Below are 19,034 nucleotides of genomic sequence, written 5' to 3'. Positions count from 1 at the left end.
CTTTGGATAATCTAATTATTTAGAGAAAATCCAAATGAATGACACTTACATATTTAAAAACATCCCACGGGCCAAGGTGGTCACTGCTGGTGCTCCCGTGGCCCTGGAGCATTGATGGAAACAGCTGTCTCCAGATGCTATGAGCCCACATTTGGTTAGATTTATGAAGGTTGGGACCTTAATATCCTGAGATATAAGACACCTTAAGATTGTCCCCCCCTACAATTTTTAATGAAGTAGCTTCTTTTAAAAGGCTCTGGGAGAAGTGTGATGTTTGTTTTAAGTGAGACTTTAACCTCACCCAGGTTTGGATTGGCATATAATAAATTAGAAGGACAAAGGAAAAGTAAGACTACCACATCTATTAAAATATCTGTTGTTTAAAGATTGTGTCATCTAATTTTATACAAAAACCTCCACGAGATGATGATGATCATCTCAGGGAGATCAAGCTGCTTGCTCTGCATCACCAGCCAGCAACTTGCTGGACCTGGGTGGTGGTCACATCTACCCAGTAATCAAGTCTACGTTCTTTCCTCTGTCTTTTAGCAAGGACTGAACACTTGTGAGCTGAATGAGGATTGCATGTGTGTGTGATATCCACATGTCATTATTCATTAATGATCACTGATGTCCTTTGTGGCCACTTGTATTTCTAAGGTGGGAATGGAACCAAGGTCTGTTTGATCTGGAGCCTGTCCTCCACGTACCATTGTGAGCCTCATGATGCCATCTCCTCTAGGCCCGTCAAAGGCCACATTATCTTCAAGTGTGAACCTGGGGCGTGATGTAAGCAGATCTCTGAAGATTTGGGGCAAGTCTTCACGCTCCACGTTCTCATGTCTCCAAGGACAGAGACGTGTGGTTTATAACTTAGAATAATAGAATTCCCAAAGAGGAGTTCTCCAAAATGCAAGTTTCCCTGCAAAATCAGAATGTTGGGAGTAGAGGGATGGGAAGGTACCTGCATTTCAAAAACATCCCTAGGTGATTCTCAACTTTGAAAACTATGAGCCTAGGACAAAGTGGGTTTTACTGCATAAATTTGTCACAAGGACAAAAGGAGACCTTGACTCAAAGAAACACTTTTGGAATTAAGCAGGAAGATATAAGTATTGAAAGAAGGAAGGAAATCTGATCTTCATTGATACAGCACACGAAAATGCCCATATCCAAAGCACAACTAACCAATGCATTTTGACGTATATATTAAACATATCTTAACCTTTATTTAAGATGAGGAAGTCACCTCATTGCTGACATTGCCTTTGGAACACTAAGCTTAATGAACTCATTGCAAATAATATTCCTACGTTACTAAGCTCTTCTAAGGCACTAAAGATTTTGATTGGTTTCTCTGGCCTATAAATATTCATAAAGAATTGTAATTAATGGCTTTTCCCATCCTAAGCATCGTTCAAACTTAGTTCCAGAAAAGAAATGAGGACCAGATACTGAGAAACATCACCTTCTCCTGAGTGCTCTGAAAGCTCGAGATAAATGATCCTTCAAAAGGGTAAGTTCTTCACTGTATAAAGAAGGCTCACAAATCAAGAAGACAAAGGCAGCACCACAGTAAAAGGTAGGCAGTTAGGACAAATGTGTAAATCACGCCGTTAAGATATTATAAATGAGTAAATCACAAAAGGAGAAATAAATACCATAACACCTACAGAAAGACTTTCAACTTCAGCCCTGTTTTTTTTTTTTTTTTGAGACAGAGCCTCAAGCTGTCCCCCTGGGTAGAGTGCCGTGGCATTACAGCTCACAGCAACCTCCAACTCCTGGGCTCAAGCGAGTCTCCTGCCTCCGCCTCCCAAGTAGCTGGGATCACAGGCGCCCGCCACAACGCCCGGCTATTTTTTTTTTTTTTTTTGGTTGCAGTCGTCATTGTTGTTTTGGCGGGTCCGGGCTGGGGATTCGAACCCGCCACCTTAGGTGTACGTGGCTGGCGCCTTAGCCGGTTGAGCTATAGGCGCCGAGCCTCAGCCCTGTTTAAAAAAAAATAAAAGTAAAAATGACAGGGATATTCTGGTCCAAATTCGCAATTTTTTAAAAAATGTAAACACAAATTTTGAGGGCAATTTCAAAATGCCTATTGACCATTTAAAAATACACATTCTCTTTTACCCATCCTTGTGATTTTATCCTAAGGAAATAATAAGCATGGACATAAAATTTAATGAACAGTCTGGCTATTGAGACCTAATTTGTAATTTATAAGAGTGAAAAACAGGGAAAAAAGAGCCCAAATGGTTAAAAGATGCAATGGAATAGTATGCAGATGCTAAAATTATTTTGTAATTCAGTGTTTAATAACGTGGGGAAAAGGTTCAAGCAAAGAATGCTTAATACTAAGTTACAAAAACTTACATACAAAATGGTCAATTTTTATAAAACATTGCACAGATTATACATTCACACTCATGTAAGACCAGAATGACAGATGTCAAAACGGCTATCATGGGTTGAAAGACCCAAGCAGATTTCATTGGCTTCTTTTTGCGTTATTATGCTTAGTGAGAAGGGACACTATGGAAGGGGCTTCAAGGAGGGCAGGAGGAGAACCCGGTCTGCTAAAACAGGAAGTCTGGAGGGCCCATAAGAATGTGGGTAACCTAGGTAGCCAAGGATCAATAAATAGAAAAAAGACAAGGAATGACCCGTCCAAAAGGGCCTGGAGGTGCAGAGAGGCCAATGACAGACCTGCAGCCCATTTCAAGCGGAGATGGTATCTTTATCCCTGGAGACCTTTGCGTCTCAGTCTTTCTCGCCTTTTCTCCTCCTTGAGAGGGACTCACTTCCAACTCTGTCTGCTAGGGCTCTAAACTTCCTCTTTGTTCTTCCTAAATAAAATCTTTGTCCCTCTGAGACTTCCGCAGGTGACTTTTGCTCTCTCTAGCCACACTGCCGGGGCCCCTCCAGTTTTATTTTCAGTTTCCACTCCCTTTTGCTTTTGATTAACACTGTGCCTCAGTTGACCTTTCTGGCTCAGCCAAGTACCAGGTCAGCTGGGTTTGTGGAACTAGGACCTACTACACTAGTATAAACTTTCAGTAGTGAAAATGTATTGTTTTTATTAACAAGAAAGAAATCCAATATGATTGATCACATCTGACAACTTCATATTATGTTTTCTACAACTCTTTGCCCTCGTTCTAATTTTGTTTGCCCCTTGAGACCTGTGCGCCCTCTTGGGAAATAATTAGCCCAACCAAAGAAGGGTAAAGGATTTGTCTATGAAACTTGGGAGGAGCTAAAGAGGACCTTTGGCGACTGAATTAGCACTTCCTCCCCTCCCCCACCCTCCACTCCAGGAGTCTGTTCAAAAAGCCCTCATGAGGTTGCTGGGAAGTGAAGGTATGGAAAAGCAGGAATTCTAACCTGGTGGAAGCCCGAGCCCTGGGTCATATGACTTGTCACATGACATCTACACTGGGTGATTTCAGAGAGTGAAAGGAATTGCTCCTAATAATGACAGCAGGAAAGCAGACGCCCAAGACTGTCCTGGGCAATCCAGGACACAGGCTACCGACATCACAGGAAATAGATTCATAGCGCTGACTGACGAAGAGGTCAGGAGCCGTCCCACTCACTTCCTCACGTCACAGATTTCCTCATTTCCAAAAACTAGAAGAAGGGAAAGTATGTTGCCCCAATTTGGCTGACTCATAGGAGTTAGGAATACATTATTCTGAAGTATAACTCAAAAGCCTCCTGGAATGGGGAGGAGGGAGTGAACCACCTTTGAATCTCCACGGCAAGGAGTGTGCAGAATTTTTTCTCCCCTGAAACCCCACTGAAAAGAGTCACAGCAAAAGTGACCCTTGTCCTTTGGATCTTAGAATTCCTAAAAATATCCCGAGACCAGCTTCAGGGGGTGAGGCAGTCTCCCCCAAACTCCTTTAACTGAGTCCTTATTCATTTCCATTTTCATTCAGCAAATGTTTATGCAATACCATGAGGTAGAAAAAAGTCCAGTTTCACACAACACAGTGTGTAGATACGCCAGTTCTTATAAGCAAAAGTGACCAGGGGACGTCTGAATGGTTTTTCAGTGGAGCTTGGTTCATTTCAATGTTTGAACATTTCAGTGTTCTGTAATTCACTCATAAAGGTGGAGAGGTGAACAGGTTCCCTTATTCATGCATCTTCTGATTATTCATCTAGAACAAAGACTTTTCTTCCTATAAAAATTGCAAGGTGCAGTCTTTGTTTCCATTTCCATTTTCCCTTTCAGAAAACATGCTTTTAAGGTCCGAACCTGCTCCCAAGAAGTAGGGTAGGGCAGTGGGAGGAGAAGAGTCTTCAGATATTCTAAGATGTAGCTTTTAATTAACATGTGAAAGTTTTCTTAAAATGCACACTTGAACATTTCTAAAATCAGAAGGCACCTTATTATCAGAGGAATCTTTAAAATATTTCGAGAGAGGTTTGTGATTGCTTCTGCTGGTCACCAGGTGGCAATATCAACACAACTCCGGACCACTTTAAATTAAATTCTCTGCTTGATTTTTTTTTTTTTTTTAGGCTACATTCAAAGTGTGAATTCATGAAGCAAACCTATGTAGATTGCATTTTGGAGTTTAAATTCTTGGGGATCTTCTTCCCTTTATTTAGTCATACCAATGTACAGGCATGTTGGTTTCCTTACTACCCTTGTCTACTGGGCAGGGGGTTCTCTGTCCATTTTTACTCGGAAGGCGTAAACCCAGCTTATTGATGTCTGTATGTGGGTGTTTCCTCTTAGACTGCCATGCTGAGGGATTTTCCTTTCTGAGTGCTGCATAGAAAATAGAGCACTTCACAATCAATGGTCCCTTAGAGTCAATGAAATCTGGTAGTTGGATTTTGAGATCTACGATCTCTGCGTAACCTCCCTGGGGCTCAGTTTTCTCTTTTGTAAGTGAGATGGTGATGCTTCTCCGAGGATGCAATAAACTGACCTGTGTAATACCAGGCCTCGAGTAGCTACACGCTATACTCATCACTGATGCTGGAATCCTATGACTTTGAAAGTCTTGTATCCATTTTACTACAGCTCTAGGACTCTTTCCTACCTTATCTCTACATCCAAACCCTTCCCTATTCCTCCCACCCATCCAAAGTGCAAAAGAAGAGAATGAAGACAGTGAAAGATTGTCTTCACTCCAGGCAGCAAACCAATAGCAGCGTTGGCTTTGGGGTCCCAGGAGACTTGGATCCCAGGCCCTCTGATGGCAATCCCACTTCGGGCAGGTTTCAAAATTATAGCTCCATATCTTCTTTCATCAAGTATAAGATAAGGCTCATAATAATCCACTTCATACTATTGCTGTTGTTAATCAATTTGTGCAAACAACTTAGAAATAGTGCCTGGCACTTGGAAAACACCCAATGGATGTTACTTGTACTATGCTGTCTACTCAGCAGTAATCCAGTCCCTAGAAAGAGGATCCCAAAGCAAGCGGCAATGAGAAATGTCTCTGTGACCAGAGGAGAGTCCATGTTTTCTGGCACACCTCATTGCTATCACTACTGAGGAAACCATATATGCACAGCCCAGGCCGGATGACCCATGACTGGATTGTCACTGGGAAGACCCATGTCCATTTAGTGTGCTGCCCTCTGACTCTCCTGTAGGAACCACCCCTGGCCATAGAAATCAACCTCAGACGTGCTGTACTTCCCCTAGGCCCATTCCTGCTTTAGGACCAGAAGGCTGCAGATGAGATGAGGATGCAATTAAATAAAACATACTCGAAAGCATCACAGTCTGCAGGGGTTAGGTCATTAGTGAAGCAAGCACATCTTTAGCAAAAATGAATGAAGAGGCTTTGTATTAGCTCTGGACACAGGTATTTACACACAGTAATTGAGAAGATATTTTGCAAAGACACTCTGCTCTTTGTCCTAGCTTCTTCAATGCAGTAACCAGGAAAGAAAATGCATTTAATTTGAACCTTAAACTTTTAGTTACATTCTGACTAAGAAAAGTCCACCTTCTATTTTTTTGGGGGGTGTGTGTGTAGGGTGAGGCAAAATGTTTCTTTATCTTATGTTTTTCTCTGTATGTGGACATAAAAACTTTCAAATTGGGAATTGCAGGTAAGGGTATTAATTTTAGAGTTTACAATCTTCAGGTAGTTGGCAAAGAAACTTACTGAGAATTGTGCATGTGCACAGAAGGACGAACTCCCTAAACTGAGGAAGCCACAATCTCCCAGGCAGCTGAGTAAACTCACACACACACACACACACACAAATTGCTCACTGGAGCTTTACAGAATATTGGATCAAACTGCTGAAATGTACTTGCAAATTCCCTGCTGTTCTTGCCCGAAGCTCCTGCAGATGCCAAGCACCTCCTGTGCTCAGTCAAGGAAGGTCTGTCAGCTTCCATCAGTGCAAAGGAGCAGTCAAGTTAAACATGGACAGCACCCCATTCCCACTCCCATTTACAATTGGAAGCTGGGCGGGAGGAGGGACATGGGAAAAAGTCATTGTGGATGTGGTGATAGCTGCCAGTATTTTTGAACACTTCACCCAATCAAAGCATCTGCGTGGAGATCACCCTCATTGTACGAGGAGAAATTCATGCTCAGAGAGATTACTACACTCATCCAAGGTCCCATAGCAGGGAAGTGATACAGGAGAAATTCTAACCTGATTCTGAATCTACAACACATCTTTCTACTCTGTCTTCAGGAAGGCAGTTCTGAGCCTTGGACAATGGGGAACGTGGAATAGTAGCAGTCTAAAATCTGAGAAAGACAATGTTTATCACTAATGCTTATGTTAGGTGCCCTCACTTATGATGTTACAGTGGCTGTAAATGATGTGAGTTCACCTAAAAGCAAAGGCAAGTGGGTGTTAATGTCACTTGGCTTAATAATCTCAAAGTAGGAGAAACTCTTTTCATGCTTACTGAGTAAAAGGAGTCTTTGTTCTTTCTTAAAGCTGAAGTTCTCTTTATCTAACCAGCATCTCCTCTCATGGCTTTCAGTCTACTCATGATTTACAAAGAGAAAAAGAAAAGAAGAGTACCAAACCAAACAAAATCACAAACAAACACAGAAAGAAAGAAACTGAAACCACAGCCCCTGGGCTCTCTGGCTACACCCATGAACATTTACAACAATTCATTCTGGAAAAAGAGCCACTGTGGAGACCCAGCTCTACCTTGTGCTCCAGGCTGGAGTCTTTAAACATCAGTGAGAAAGGCTTGATATGCTCTCTTCTCAATTTATCACCACTCCGCAAGTCGATGGTATGTTCTATTCTCTTGTTAATTTCCTCAGGCCCAGACTGGACATGCAAAGCTTGTGCAAGATGGTTTGGAAGCAGATTTATTGAATTTCTTGTTAGGGCAGCCAGAGTCTAGGGGGAAAGCACATGCAAACACAATAAACCTGCTAGTCCCCTTGGATCAGAAGAAATGCAATGTTTTTAGATCATGTTGCATTGCAAACAGTAACAGCATTCCATGCAGTTGTATTCAGTGAAACCTACAGAAGTTGATCAGATTTGCATCTGGTTCAGAGAAACACAACCTGGCAAAATATCACATCAAGAGGGACACTCCCCTGCCCTCTGTGTAGTGCACTGAATTCCTTTGGTTGAGCTATTTGCAGAGTTGTTGGCTGAAAAATGTTAATCCAGACACTTTCTCCAACCAGGCACATTCCAGGTATGAGAGAAAGAAAACTAAAAAAATAAAATAAAATAAAATAAAACAACAGAAAGCAAATATATCTCAAGTGCCCACAAAAATGATCATCTTCAAAGAGTAGATTCCACAATTTCTTGTCATCTTCCATTGAATGGTGGGAGAGAGACTTAGGGTTCCATGGCTTGCATTTTTTTTGGACATTCCTTATAGACATACAGCCAAATGTGCCAGGATCTGCTTCTTAAACTTGATAAAAATGGTTAAATGTTTATACTTCACCAGGATGTCCCTCCCCCTGAAGCACAGACCATTATATATCTATATCTTTATATAGATATATGTGTGTAATTTCCTCTAGGCAAAAAATGCAAGCAGTTGTAGCCTCCCACCATTTCACAGGGTTAAACAACAGAGGTGGGGAAAGGCACAACCCCCGTGGTGGGTAATTGGATATGGGTACATGGATGCAGAGACTGCATTTCCATATGTAGTCGCACCAGCCTTGGCAGGGGGACCTTGTCTCCTGGTGACTCAGTAGCTGTGAGAAGATCAACTGTCTGGATCTCACTAACTGTAATGTTCACTCACAGCTCCAACTCAAAACAGTTTTTTTTTGACATTAAAAAAAGTGTGAGTTGGGCCTAGAGGGACACAGACAGGAAAGCCCATCCCATCCCCCAAGAGATTTCAAGGGGAGCATAAGATGAGATGTATCTGCAGAGTGAGTGGGGAACTGAAAACTGCCTGCCGCTGTGCATACCCAGTGCACCTGCTATTCTCTGCCAGCCTCTCAGTTTGACTATGTTTAGAATACAGGCTAGATTGTGGAGCCGTCCAATGGCAGTCTGTGAGCAGAGACAAGAGGACCTTGGAGACCCTCCTGACCAAACCTTCAGGTAGTGATGCGCCTCAGAGAGACATGCTCTTTTGCAGCTGAGCCAGATCTACTGGCTCCAGGACCACAGCTGGAGTCAGGGCCTTTGGCCTCTGTAACCCCATCCAGCTCACTCCTATGGTCTGCTGGACCCTTCATTTAACCTCATGAAGGTACTCACTGTAACATAAATTCGAGGACTCTAAAGAATGCTACTGGAGGGCTTGTCACTGGTAGAATTCACTGAAACCCTCTTCTCCAGCCCCAGGATTAAAGATGGAGGTGTATGTGGCCACATGAGAGGGCCAAGTGTATAGTCTTAGGGCACTGAGTACCAAGGACACTACTCCAGAGACAAGAATGGATGCTAGTGGGGGAAGGGCTGGAGCTGAGAGAAGAAACCAGGGACAAATGTTCCAGAAAACTGAACAGCAGGATCCACGAGGGGCCAGAGGGCTAAACACCTGGGATTAAATGCCATTAGTGTGGCATCCCGGAGAACAGAGAGGTGGACACATAGCCACTTGGTGGATTTCCCAGTGGTTTCCTGGGTGGAAATTCTTTCTATGCAACTTGGAAAATGTCAAAACTTAGTTCTCTATCCTGGAAAGGAGGTGGGAAGGGCACTGCAGCTACCCTTGTCAGGCCATACGTTCTGCCTTTGGGATGCCAGGATGCTCCCTGGTAAGTGGTTGGAGCTGGGGTCTAATAGCTAGAGACAAATCCACCATGATACCTCTGTACATTCACACTTAGGCATCTCTATCACTTCCTGAAATTTTACTTTGCTTACGGTGTTCCTTCTTTGAACTAAATTGAGCTTATCCACTCCTCCAATCTCTGATGCCTTCAGTGGCTCCCAAACCTTTGGATTTCACAGAAGAGGGAAGTTTCAAAAAAATATTTTTGGGACTGATTTGTTTAAATTTCAGCAGCAACAGCAGCTGTAGCAGCAGTTACTACAACACAGTGCTCTAATATAACTATGATTTCATACAAGAAAGGGCACTTTTCTTTTTTAACAAGAATGATATTATCTCAGAATAAGAGATAGTCCTTTACAGTGAGTACAATTAATTTAATGAATAACTTGCTACGTTGCCCTTATTTTTCTCAAACTGATGTGGACTGTTGAAAAACATTGTCAGGGATTGATACTGTAGGAGACATTTGGAAATTAGGAATGGACCCTGCTTTATGGCTGCTTGTGGTTTATAACACCCCGTTCAGAGAAGGAGGATGCTATCATTGGCCACTTCTAGAGGGCATGGAATAACACACCCCCTTTTTTCAGAGTGCCCCGACTCCTTATCACATCCTATTGGCTGTCTGTGTGGTTGTTTCAAATGGGAGAAAAATTTGGGAGCCCCTCTCTTTCTTTCATCCCAGGTTGTAGTTAACAGCTGGGGAAAAATCCCTCTCATCAAAATGTCAATGATGTGGTGGTGGAAAATTCTTTTCTTGCCCAAGTAGTTATTTTTTCTTTTTGCCTTCTAAGTGTATCCTTAGTATTTAATGCAGGTCGTCATTCTCAATGATCTTTTTTCCCTAACCACTTGCTCTGTCAATTACATATGACAATCACGTGTGCTGTTTGACCACCAATTCTCTAGCACCCACCTTCCTCCTTCAGGGCACATATTCTCAAGGGATGACCAGCACTAACTCCAGAAGGCAAGCAAATTGAAATTAGGAGGCGACATCGGGAAATCATCTGCTTTCATTGAACCCCCCATGCACTGCAAGGCGTAGATGACTTTGGGGGTGACTATGGTTTGAGATTGCCTGTGATACCCCTCTCTTTCCATTGTCACTGATCACTGAGAGTTGGCCAGGTGTTCACCTTCAGTGAGATAATGATGCTAATACCAGAAATCCATGCATCACTAGTTTCAGAGTGATTCATTCGTAAGCAGTATTGGAGAAATGCATAAATGTCTTACTTGTCTACGTAGAGTCATACTGGAATGAGCTATTTTTAATAGAACAGGGCTTTCTCTTTTTCAGACTTACAGCACCAGTGTGAGCTAGACTGGGATCATGTTAGAAAAATAGCAAAAGCGTACAGATATGATTCCAGTCTTAAATTAACCTCCAAACTGTTGAGACAGTTCTTTCACACAAACAACTTATGCAATTGGCTAGAGAACAGAAAGAACAAACAGATAAAATGAAAGGAAATGGGAAATGCCATCAGAAGGATTGAAAATAACATATGTAATTGAATACATATACTGAATATATTTTTCAATGTATAATTGAAGCATTATTATGTTTATACACAATAATAAATATGCATATGTATTTATGTAGCTGATGTTTTTTGATATTTGGGAGGTCAGATTAGAGTGATGATGTTATAGATGATATTATGGACATCATTATAAATGCTATGAATGATGTTACAAATATATAATGTCCTAAATGAATAATGCTATTTATTTGCTTGTTTTTAGATCTTTTGGAGGTCACGTGAGAGCAGCAGACATGTCGAAGTTTGCTGCTGAGATGGGCTCTTATGACTTAGTTTCTTCACAAGAAAAGATATTACAGCCCCTAGATTCATCCCAATAGGGATGCATGCTGTCCTCAGGTATTTCAGAAAATACTTCCTCCCTCCCTAAGACAGATCAAAGCACAAGTGAGAGCCAGAGTCTCTTCTGAACCCAAGTTTCTGAAGATAAGGTCTTGCCTGACAGTCTGGGGGCTCTGGTGCAAGTTACAATCAGACTGTCTGGATAGCCCCTTGTAAACCGCATTTGAGAGGTTCAAGGAAGTCACAAATCCCAAAAAGCTTATCATCTGTTTTATGACTCGGAGGCTTCCCTTTGTGACTCATCTTTGTCTATGTACCCACGGAAACTCTGCTTTTCCTGCAAGTCCTATCACTTCATGGATAGCCATAAACTTTGGTATTTGTCAATCAGTTTGTCACCTCAAATAAATTCTTCCCAGCAAGTTTTCAGGTGGATGGTGTGCTATCTGAAACATCCAGTTTTGATGAGTCAAAAACACTTCTGGATCACACATTCCAATCTCAAAACGCCCTGTAAAGCATCTCTATTAACACTGTAAATCAGTTTACATGGTCTCAGTGCTGAGCACTCTATTTCAGCATAAGATCCTTCTAATTCACTTTTTCTCAGGAATGTCCAAGAAAGAAGAATGATGGGCTGCTTCATTACACAGTGGATCTGTGGACCAGTTGGTTTAGACGATGTCAATCTGTGGTTTGTTTCCTGCCCTTTCTCCTTACCTTGCCTATTTCTCTTTGGTTGATTTATTGTCCCCAGTGCCTGGTGCTCTGTAGCCACTTGGTGCATGTTTATTGAATGAGAAATATTCTTATCCTCCTTTTAGAATCTCACAGTACATTTTACTGACATAAAGGCACTGATGTCTTTTACAGAAATCAGATGTTTAAGCTCTGCATCTGCCAAATTTTTTTGACCAAACCCCCCTTTTTCTTGCTTCTAGATGGTCCATGGACTACTGTCTGGGAAATGGTGCTCTAAAGTTCTCTACTTTGATTCCCCATTTCCATCCACTCTGTCTCCCACCACGTGGCCACCTTCTGATGTCCTGAATTTTCTTCTCCGGGCAAATGACTTTGATGTTCCCAGTCATTCCACAGGTGGCACGGCTTCTACATGCCGTGCAAAGCTTTCTACCCTGTCCATGCGTGTGAGTGCTACTCACAGAACATCAGACACAATGCGAAGGGCATCTGACTTAGTGCAAGAGCTTGAACACCTGCCATAATTACTCTGTATAGTATATTTTATGCATTGGAACATGGAGCATCTAGGCACATTCCTAATGCTACTTTAAGAATCAATTCAGACATCACCTCCTCCAGGAAGCCTATTTCCTTAACAAAATAATTACTGTGATTCATTGTAATTGCTGAATTACGTGTTTCTTCCCTTAGACTTTGATTTCCTTGAGGTCAGGAGCTATGTTTTCCTATAACTGAGTATCCAGAATATGACATATTTGATGGGTTCTTAATAAATAGGTGTGGAAGGAATTAGTGGATGGATGGATAAAAAGTTGAATGTTTTTATGTACACATAAGAAGATTATTCCTAGGATAGTGTTTCTGGTCTTTTGCAGCAAAAGTCCCCTAAGTGTTTTCTGATTTCTCCCAGATGGACTCCAAATTTGGAAAGATTCTATGTACCAAGCTGTATTAAATAAAAAATAATTTCCCCGAGTTCAAATCAAATGCCTGGTTTTTGATCAACATGAGATAAAAGGCACTACTGGATGGTTGATATTCCATCTAAGAGCCTTTAAAGGAAGCCTTATGCTGCTTGTCAATGTAAGGCTTTATTTGGATTTTGGGAATCCAGAGAAGGCCACTCCCATTGCTAACCTCCCAGTTCTAGCCAGTACAGTACCAGAGACCATAGATAGGAAGGTGGTGAGCTCGAGCCTTTTCTGGGACCAATACCTGGGACAACTTCACTTTCATGTTTTCCATGAGCCAGCTGTGTCGGAAGGCTAGCCCTTTACCCTTTATTAGTTCCCTGATGAGGTAGATGTGGCAGTCTTGAGATTCAGCCATAGAAGTTGTGACTAAAGTCCCGCTGTGGGGGCCAGCTCATTGCTAATTTGGAAAAGACCTAGACTGGTTGTCCAGTCCAGCAAGCTCAGGGCAGAGCTGTGCGGCCTCTCACCTCTCATGCTGAAACAGCCCATCCTCTCCCAACGACTCTACTTACTTCCAGACCCTAGAGTCTGTTCTCAGAAGTAGGGAGGGCCAGTCTTTTTAGGCAGTCTTTTTCTGTGCCTAATTTGGAGACCTTTGCAGCTCCATTTCAAACTGCCACCTGTATGCAGGCTTTGGGTTGTGGAAAAGGCAGAGTTTTCATCTTTCAGTCCTTATCCTCCTTCCCCTGTCCTACGAGGCGCAGGAGAGGCACTAAGCCTGAGTGAGAGCATCTCGGCACCTTCAGCTATTTGTTCTTCCCTCTACTGTTTGTTAAAACACCAACCAAATCCCCAGAAGACAAGGTCTCTATTTTTAAAGAGGCTATTTTTGTGTCAGTTTTGGGGGCATATTATAACAGTATATACAGCAAGTGGGACACAGGGATGTTATGATATGCACATACAATGTGGGATGACTGAGCCAAGCTAATTAATATACGCATCATCTTAAGTACTTATCTCTTACTGCTTTTAAGAATGCTCACATCTTGAGGAAGCTTTGAGGTGGTCTAGTCTATAATGATTTACATTTAGGACCTCTGGGAGAATGGTTGTGTTTTGGAAACTACAATGGTTATTTTTTTTTTTTTCTCAAACCTGGAGATGGACAGCAGAGATTTCCTTGGAGGTGAGATGTGCTGTTTCTGGTAAGTAGGTGCAAAGCGGCGTATCAGTAAACACTGACTTGGGGAGAAAATACCCACATGAGCTCTCCCAGAACCTGCCAATACCAATTTTTCCTTTTTATAGGAATGCCAATGCTAATAAATCGGATCATCCCCTGTAAGCAATGTATGTTAGTCAAGACTGTTGCAACTTTTCCTGTCTGTACTAAGAGAAAATGAAATATCACATCCAAATAATCTGTTTGATGCTTTTTAGCTAGGAATCCCGATTTTCTTTTCTGTTTTGAATATTTATGTCACCATAATCTGTTTTTCAAACAAAGCAAATGAATGTTTCATGAGATCTGACTGTGGAAGGAGGCCTATGGGGTTCTGCCATAGGAAGAGGTTTAAGTAATTTTCCTAATAGTCTCATCGCTTCTGCCCCAGGAAACCACCTAATAAGAGTCAGAATGTCCACTCTGTTTGCTGAAATAATAGTTCAGATGCTTCTAGCAAGCCTTCTGGAGGGTTCAGCACACCTCTGAATCCCCAATCATGAGAAAACAGTGTTAGTCTGGGGCCCAGGCCATTCGGATAATTGCTGTTCTCACTGTTCGGCGGAATTGGAAGTTCCCAAATGTTTTCTGAATGTTGAATTTGATAGGGATTAAAGGATCTGTGAGATCCTTTGGTTGGCCTTTGTCACTTGGTATCTTGAAAGTTCAATCTCTTTTATAATGAAGAGAATAAAATAATGATAGAAGGAGGTCTTAGTTCTGGCTGATCCTTTGGTAGACATTTACTATTTTGTATTTATTTGAATCCCACAGCCTCACTGTTGACCTTTCAAATAACCTTAGTAAGCTGGATCATGAAAACAGCTCATTCATTATAGGGTAAGGTCCTAGAATAGTCAAACATTGTGCTAAGTTGTCTTTTCAGTGTGTGCTTTGCCCTGGGTTAGAGACCTCTCTCCGTGCTTTGGTTCAACCTACTGGAAGAGCATGACTTTTTTTGTTTGGACATGGTGTGGGCAAGTGGTCAGCTGAGGCTACACTTCCAGACCCAATCACAAGTCCAGGTGACTGGGCAGAACTCTTAGGATAAGAAGACTCATAGCTCATGGAAGGAATCTCCAACATTCCAGATTTTATCCTGAAGTCCTAATCCAAGGACCCCAAGTCAGGTTAACTCAGGACATGTTGTGTTGACATGGATTTTTGTCCTGCCTGATTCCATTCCACTGGTCCATTTATTAGCTGGGTTCCTGACTCTAGTATTCTTTGAGTTTCTCAGAAAAGAGAGTGGAAATGAGGATTACATTTGAGTTATTTATACACTTGTGCCACATTTATAATAATAAAAGGTTGCTAAACTTTTACAGAATTAGCTTAAACAGAACATGGCACAGACATAATTACTTTGAAGCCACATGAATTGAGGCCAGTTGTCAATTGAATTTTTATCTTTTAAAATAACACAGCCATAGTAATGTATGGAACAAATATGCAAATCCCAGCACTGACTTTATCTTAGGGTTGGGGGATATAAGTGCTGGGATAGAGTAAAATCCAGGAATGGAGCCAGGATTCCCCTAAGTTGGGGAGAGCAGATGAAACGTTAATGGTTAATTTATAAGGCCATAGGATGGGTGTGAACTAAAGTACCCCCAACGCTTCTGTGGCTGTGTTGACATGTCATAGGCTGTAGCTGAAGAGGTGACCACTATTCCATTGATGGAACAACCTTGGATCAGCATTCTGGAGAATTTCAGCTCAGAAAATGAATAAACAAACATATATAAGGACCTTAGCTACTCAGTTTTTTTGCGAATGTCAATGATGTAGATTTTTCAGAAATGTCAATGCCACAGAGAAAAGAAAGTATGCATTTGTGCATGTTTAACTTGGGCAAAATTGAAATATAAGAATCCTTTAGACTTTTAGGTCTTTTAAGGTTCAGGGGTAACTTTATTTCGGTAAATGAAAAAGGTATTATATCTTGAGTTGCGGCTAAATTGCTCATGTTTGGTGTTTTTAATCAATCACTGTGAGCTTTTTCAGATTCCTATTATACAATTTACTAATCAAATTTAGTTATTGATGCTTTTCTTAATTTTGTTCCAATGAAGCAACAAATCACTGACTTTTAAGAATCCAGCCTCTCTTACTTTTCACCAGTTGTGGCAGGGCAAAAAGAAGAGCCCGCCCAGGTTAGAGCCTAACTATTAAATCTTTGGGACTTTGTGGCTTCTAATTCCCTACCCTCACTTTCCTACCACACCTGTTTCTATTGGGATCGTCTATTTAGCTTCTCTCGTTTGTTATTAGCCTTAGTGTTTATTTCTGAGTTTATCACTTAGGAGTGGTCCTGTGTTCCTGAGACATGGAATCCTGAGAGGGTGGTACAACATGTGATGCATCCAAAACCCTTGTTATCTCACAGTGTGAAGATCCTTCAAGGGACTAAAAAGAGACAGTGACAAATTTAGAGGCTCATAAGCTGGACTTCACAATGGTAGTTTAGGGAATCCTGAGATGTGAGAGGACCTTTAAAAAAGTGTTCATCCATCCTGGACACATGCTGAGGGAAGCCACTGAAATTTCCCTCTCAGCCTGGCCAAAGCAAAGATCAGTGCAGACACAAGAAGCCAGGACAAGGTTTCTCAGGCCAACAAAAATGTCAAGTGTCTTTCTCTGGCTGGAATCCCATCACCTGAGAGTGATGAGAGTTGGTTGTTGTGCAGAGCATGACACATACACCAAATCACTTTTAAAATGTAGGAATTCAAATTCCTTCACACCAAATGTCACTTTGGAAAGAAGAACCTTCGTAGACCCAAATTACCCAGGGTAGAAGCAGCATAAGGTATTCTTGGTTGCAAAAAGGTGGGAACAATCCTGATGTAGCTCAGTGAAGGAATCTGACAGTGAAGAATCTGAGCTGAGTCGCTGGCCACGTGAGCACTGAGATTCACGTACAGTACAGTAAGTCCTCCTTGTTTGTTTTCAAATTGAGGAAGTGAGTGAGGGGGAAAAAAATCCAGATTTCTGTTCTTTCTCTTTCTACCTATCTTCACTTATTTAAAAAGCATACATAAATTTATCTTCACATATTTAAAATACTATGCATTTATTTGTTCATGTTCATCAGGACACACAATTTTATGACTTCCCAATCAATTAGCTAATCTCTGGTGAAAGAAGAATGCAACTAGTTTGTTTAGAAAAGTTTCAGACACTTAGTGGCTGGGAGTAACCACAGTCTGCATGCTGTGTGCTTGGCAACTTGAATGCACATTTTCAGAGCTGCAATTCTCCGTGAGCTCCATATCTATCTCTATCTTTATCTCTTCTACCCTAGTCTACCCAGGAACTCCAGAAGAAAGAAGGATGATTAGTCAAAGTAAATCAATCAAATTGCCTACTTAATCCACTCAGTGCTCCCTGGAAGGCTTCAAATCCACTTGCCTTTCTGAACAGAATGAAAAACCAGATCCCTGTAATGACTCTCCCTGGCTGAACTCAGCAGCTTTCGTCAGGGTCAGGGCTGAGGACAGCCTGGGGAATTTTACTGTCAGAAAAAGCCATGTTACTGGAAGAGTGCAGATTGATTTCAGGGAAACTTCCAAAGCCTTCCATGTCCTTGCCCCTAAGCCTACAGATGTCCCATCCAATGAGCATCAGAACTTAATCTGATGTTAAAATGGTTAAAAGCAAATTTTCTGTGTTGAAAAATTTGCCTGTGATTTTCTGCATATCGAGATTGAAAATAGACAATCAGATTGTCTGCAGCTTATCACAGAAGCAGTAAACTCTAAAAACACTTTCCTTTTTAAGACCGACATTCAATATTTCAGGTGTTTTTAGTGGGAGAAATTTCAGGTCAGAGATCCCTTGGGGGAAAGAGCAGCCTGTGATCCGTGAATGCAGACACCTGTGGGGAGAGGGTATCCTGCTTTTCCTCTGTTCCTGTGGCCTCGTTCCTTTATTCTTAGGCTTGCCTCCTGTTGCCTGCAGATTTCAGCTTAAGTGTCACTTCTTTGGGAAGACCTTCCCTGATTAACTCAGGTCAATCGTCTTTCCTTTACTGCTCTTTCCTGCTGTAATCATACCAATGTTTACATGGAGCCTGATGACCTGTTAGTAACACCATGGATCAAACTGTGCACTCCTGAGCTCTTGATCCACCTTCTTCATCTACCTGCAATACCTAACACCTCTCCTGGAACACCGTAGTTTCTCTGGACATAGTTGATAATTGATGACTGAATGAATGAGTGAACCAATGAGCACTTGGTGAGACCGATTATTCCAAGGTGAATGATGAGAGTCAAGTGAGTCTGAATGTACAGCATGGCTTTTCTTGTGGCATTTGTATACACACACACACACAAAAGAGGCTTGTCACTTCATGGAATCCCACCTTTAGAGGCAGAAACAAGAAGAAAAGACATCAAATACCAGGGATCAATATTATTCAATGGGAGAACATAATGATCATGTGAAAACAAGACCTTGAAAGAAAACAGAGGTAACGATGTTTGCGTGTTTTTCTATATAAAATCACAACTTAGTTATTCAGAATGCTAATAGGAAGGGTAAATTTCATTCCCTAGTTAGATGAGATTTTACCTCAAGTAGTTTTTTTCTTTTGCTTCAACTTCTGTTGCTGAATTTGGTATCCATGTTTTCAGACAGTTCACTAGGACAAACATAACTGTAAGCCGTGGGTGTTCCTGTGGCTTCCCTGTGAATTATTTATTGTCTGGGCTTTGACTGCTGGGATTTTGAAGTATATGTAACTCACCAGTATGGCCACAGTCTCCCAGCATGTGTCTGAGGTGGAGAAATTGAATGACGCAATGCCAGAGCTGAAAGGAATTGTTGGATCATCCAGCTCACTTCTACCCTTGTGCAAGTGAGAACACAGAGTCTTGCCGGGGAGAAGTGGTTATCGGAGTTCTCTTAGTAGTAAGCACAGAAGCCAGGACTATAATTCAGTTTTGTATTTACATTCAGGCCCTTCCACTATCCTATGGGCAAATTTGAGTCATGCAGAGATTTACCCCAAGATCACAAGATTCATAGTCTGCAGGACTAACCAGTTCACTTTGTGGACTCTGAGGATCAGCACTAGGTCTACTTGAGGGTTTAAATCAGGACCGTGATCAGACAAGAATCTT

At 41.7% G+C, this 19,034-nt stretch overlaps 1 protein-coding gene across 2 annotated transcripts in view; it reads right to left on the bottom strand.

Annotated features, from left to right (window-relative positions):
• Window positions 1-19,034, bottom strand: part of ADCY8 (adenylate cyclase 8) — a 251,173-nt gene that overhangs the window by 85,896 nt on the left and 146,243 nt on the right. For both annotated transcript variants that reach the window (XM_003782340.2, XM_012810007.2), the window contains exon 8: window positions 7,162-7,359. In XM_003782340.2, coding sequence (XP_003782388.1) covers window positions 7,162-7,359 — 198 coding nt within the window. The remainder of the gene's footprint in view (window positions 1-7,161; window positions 7,360-19,034) is intronic.

The sequence above is a fragment of the Otolemur garnettii genome, unplaced genomic scaffold, assembly GCF_000181295.1.
Source record: "Otolemur garnettii isolate 467f Iridium unplaced genomic scaffold, OtoGar3 scaffold00004, whole genome shotgun sequence".
Lineage (NCBI taxonomy): Eukaryota > Metazoa > Chordata > Mammalia > Primates > Galagidae > Otolemur > Otolemur garnettii.
Note: the sequence above shows the minus strand (reverse complement) of the source record. Positions and strands in the feature narration are given on the sequence as shown.